The sequence below is a fragment of the Ceratotherium simum genome, chromosome 16 (assembly GCF_057802395.1).
Source record: "Ceratotherium simum simum isolate JZ-2026a chromosome 16, ASM5780239v1, whole genome shotgun sequence".
NCBI classification, from domain to species: Eukaryota; Metazoa; Chordata; class Mammalia; order Perissodactyla; family Rhinocerotidae; genus Ceratotherium; species Ceratotherium simum.
Genome location: NC_141915.1, coordinates 40,875,715 through 40,879,441, shown reverse-complemented (window position 1 = coordinate 40,879,441; position 3,727 = coordinate 40,875,715). Strand labels below are relative to the sequence as shown.

The window sequence follows — 3,727 nt, the reverse complement described above, 5'->3', positions numbered from 1 at the left end:
ATTTTATGGGACAGGGGACTCTTCTGAGGAAGGCATATAACAGACTTAAGGGAAGGGCGTTTGAAAGCCAGTGAAGAAGTAAAAAGAAAAAAGACATTAAATACCACGTCCACACCCTCTGTGGAGGGGGTATAAATGCTCCCCAGAGGCAGGAGGCCCACAAGCTCCTGGGACAACTTGGACTCTGTCTTCAGCTGAGACCCTTGCTCCCTCCAGCACCATGCCTTACAACTGCATCCTGCCCAACCTGAGCTGCCGCTCCAGCTTCTCCGCCCGGCCCTGCGTGCCCCCCAGCTGTCGCAGCTGCACCCTGCCCGGGGCCTGCAACATCCCTGCCAACGTGGGCAGCTGCAGCTGGTTCTGCGAGGGCTCCTTCAATGGCAGCGAGAAGGAGACCATGCAGTTCCTGAACGACCGCCTGGCCAGCTACCTGGAGAAGGTGCGCCAGCTGGAGCGGGAGAACGCGGAGCTGGAGAGCCGCATCCGGGAGCGGAGCCAGCAGCAGGAGCCGGAAGTGTGCCCCAACTACCAGTCCTACTTCCGCACCATCGAGGAGCTCCAGCAGAAGGTGAGGGGCCTTGCTGTCATCTGTAAGCAAGGGAAGTTTGCTATGACTCTCAATCTGTGATAGAGAACCGTGTTTCTTGCTTCTATGCCATCATGATTCTTGCTTCTCCTTTTTACCTTAAAAATAGCTTTTAAAGCCTTTTAAAAGAAGTTGATGGTTTCATACTTATTTTCAATCCTCGCTAAGCAACACCTCATTCCCCAGATCCTGTGCACCAAGTCTGAGAACGCAAGGCTGGTGGTGCAGATTGATAACGCCAAGCTGGCCGCAGATGACTTCAGAACCAAGTGAGTTGTTCAGAATTCACACTGGTGTCCACTCTTTTTTTTAAATCTCTAGTTAAAGAAAAGGGATTTCCATAGCTTTACTGAACAACACTTCAATCCGTTGGTTGTGAAGGATCCTGCAGAGATGGAGAGGAACCAAGAAAAGGAATAAAAAATAGATGAGGACTCAAATCAATCTGTATTTTTGGATCAACATTTTGTCTTGATTGACTCTCCAGAATGCTCTGTCTATTCATTGCAGAAAGTGGGAAGACAAGGTGAATGGGGTTAGAAAAGGTCATTCCTGTGAGTCTCGAAGGTCTGCCATTACTGCTCTGACCCTATCCTTGCGCAGGTATGAGACGGAGCTGGGCTTGCGGCAGCTGGTGGAGTCGGACATCAACGGCCTGCGCAGGATCCTGGATGAGCTGACCCTGTGCAAGGCTGACCTGGAGGCCCAGGTAGAGTCCCTGAAGGAGGAGCTGCTCTGCCTCAAGAGGAACCATGAGGAGGTGAGACCAGAAATGAGAAATGAAGAAACCCGATTCAGTGTCAGGCTGAGGGTGGCTTTAGTCTTTGGAGTGGCAGAATCAGGAGTACCAGGCTGAAGGTGACTTTATAAATTTCCTTGAAAAACACCAAAACTTCATGATGAAAGAAAAATATTGAGAGATGAAACCTATCCTTGTTCCCAGATAAGATATATCTTTCATTCAAAACTGGTGCATCATTTGAGTTTCCCAGGGGACCTCCATCGGCTTGTGATTGGTTACTGAGTTGTAGACTGAGTCTCAGCATCAATCTAATCAGGCTGTGCAAAGTAATTTCTCTCCCCCAAAGACCAAAAAAATCAAGTCTGGTAAATCTGAGTCTCTTTCAAAGTCTTGGTGAAGAGTGATCTGAGGCTTCTTCTCTCACCTGGGTGGGGCCCTGACACGATCTTCTTACTTGATGGCAAGAATTGTTTGATATACAATATGAAATTGTACAGCCAATTCATTGTATTATGAGGTTATCTGCAGCCAGTCTGCAAATTAGGAAAGTTGAGTATTAGTCCGTCCTTCAGTGGCATCCATGCAAATCCTTGGGAATTTTTTTCTGAAGTCAAGTGTCATGGCACAGTCATGGTGTGGAGGGAGCTGGGTCACATGGAACGCAGACCACTTTGCCTTGAGTTGTCACAGATTGCTGCACTACAAGTTTCTTTTCTGAGAAAATAGACTAACAGGGCTTCAACAAGCAATGCCATTTCTTAGAGTCCACTCTTCATTAAGGATAGTCACTCTTGCACTTTCTGCATCCACAGGAAGTCAACACCCTGCGTAGCCAGCTTGGAGACCGCCTCAACATCGAGGTGGACGCGGCCCCCACCGTGGACCTGAACCGTGTGCTCAACGAGACCAGGAGTCAGTATGAGGCCCTGGTGGAGACCAACCGCAGGGACGTGGAGGAATGGTTCACCACCCAGGTGGGCATCTCAGCACGTGGTCGCTCAGGACCCGAGGCCCCGTGGGGCCCTTTAGGCAGGATCTGATCCTGTCTTCTTCCCTGTGGTGTTTCAGACCGAGGAGCTGAACAGGCAGGTGGTGTCCAGCTCGGAGCAGCTGCAGTCCTACCAGGCGGAGATCATCGAGCTGAGACGCACGGTCAACGCCCTGGAGGTGGAGCTGCAGGCCCAGCACAACCTGGTGGGTACTGTTCAGCTGTCCTGCTGAGAAATGTGAAGTCGGGGAATCGGAGTCACTGGGATGCCCTCTGGGCCACACTCTCCCTGACTCTTGAAGCTGTGACTTCTTGGGAGCCCCATGGAGAAGCCCACTGAAGGAGCAGCTCTGTGACGTTCTTTATCCCCCCACAGAGAGACTCTCTGGAGAACACGCTGACGGAGACGGAGGCCCGCTACAGCGCCCAGCTGTCCCAGGTGCAGGGCCTGATCACCAGCGTGGAGTCCCAGCTGGCGGAGATCAGGAGTGACCTTGAGCGTCAGAACCAGGAGTACCAGGTGCTGCTGGACGTCCGGGCCCGGCTGGAGAGTGAGATCAACACGTACCGGGGCCTGCTGGAGAGCGAGGACTGCAAGTGAGTACCCAGCTGGAGGTAGCTAATGAAGCCCAACACACATCGCGCTACTTCTCAGTTGGACTCCAGCCAAAGATCGCATACCTTGGAAAGGAAATTATACCTTTACACCAGACATGCTCAAACAGGACTCAGAAAACACAACACAGCTGTCATTAAAAACATAAATTGGCAAGAATTGTTTGATGTCCAAACTGAAATTGTACAGCCAATTCTTTGCATTCTACCATGATAATATTGATATGAGATCAATGATATTTCTTGCATTTTATAATACTGTATTGTGTAGAGGGTACGTTTCCATCTACTACCTTATCTGACCTCACGGTGACTACCAGGCAGGCTAGACCAGTATTCTCCTCATTCTATAGGTGAAGAAACTGGGGCGTGGAGAAGTTAAGTGACTTGCCCAAGGTCATCAGCTCAGAGGGGACAGTGTTGGAGTCAAAGCCAGAGGGTTAGAGTTTCTGTCCAGTGCGTTGGCACTCTGTGATAGGAGACCATTAGCAATTTGATAGCGAGCTTTGCAGCGGGGAAGCCTGTGGCCTTCTCTGTTGTAGGTTAGGCCAAGCCCCCACAGGCATTCCACTCTTGGGGTCTCTCTGGTCTATATTACAAGCCTCCCTCCATTCACCTTTCCACATCATTCTTTTTCTCCAGGCTGCCCTGCAACCCCTGCGCCACAACCAACGCGTGCGGCAAGTCCCTCGGGTCCTGCGTCTCCAATCCCTGCACCCCCTGTGTGCCCCCTGTGCCCTGCACGCCCTGTGCCCCCCGCCCCCGCTGCAGGCCCTGCAACACCTTTGTGCGCTAG

The 3,727-nt window shown here is 51.4% G+C and overlaps 1 protein-coding gene across 1 annotated transcript; it reads left to right on the top strand.

Annotated features, from left to right (window-relative positions):
* Positions 1-220: 220 nt before the first annotated feature.
* Positions 221-3,727, top strand: LOC101407890 (keratin, type I cuticular Ha1). Its single transcript, XM_087441158.1, has 7 exons — positions 221-568; positions 773-855; positions 1,190-1,346; positions 2,141-2,302; positions 2,397-2,522; positions 2,693-2,913; positions 3,574-3,727. The coding sequence occupies exons 1-7, from the start codon at positions 221-223 to the stop codon at positions 3,725-3,727; spliced, it is 1,251 nt and encodes a 416-aa protein (XP_087297284.1).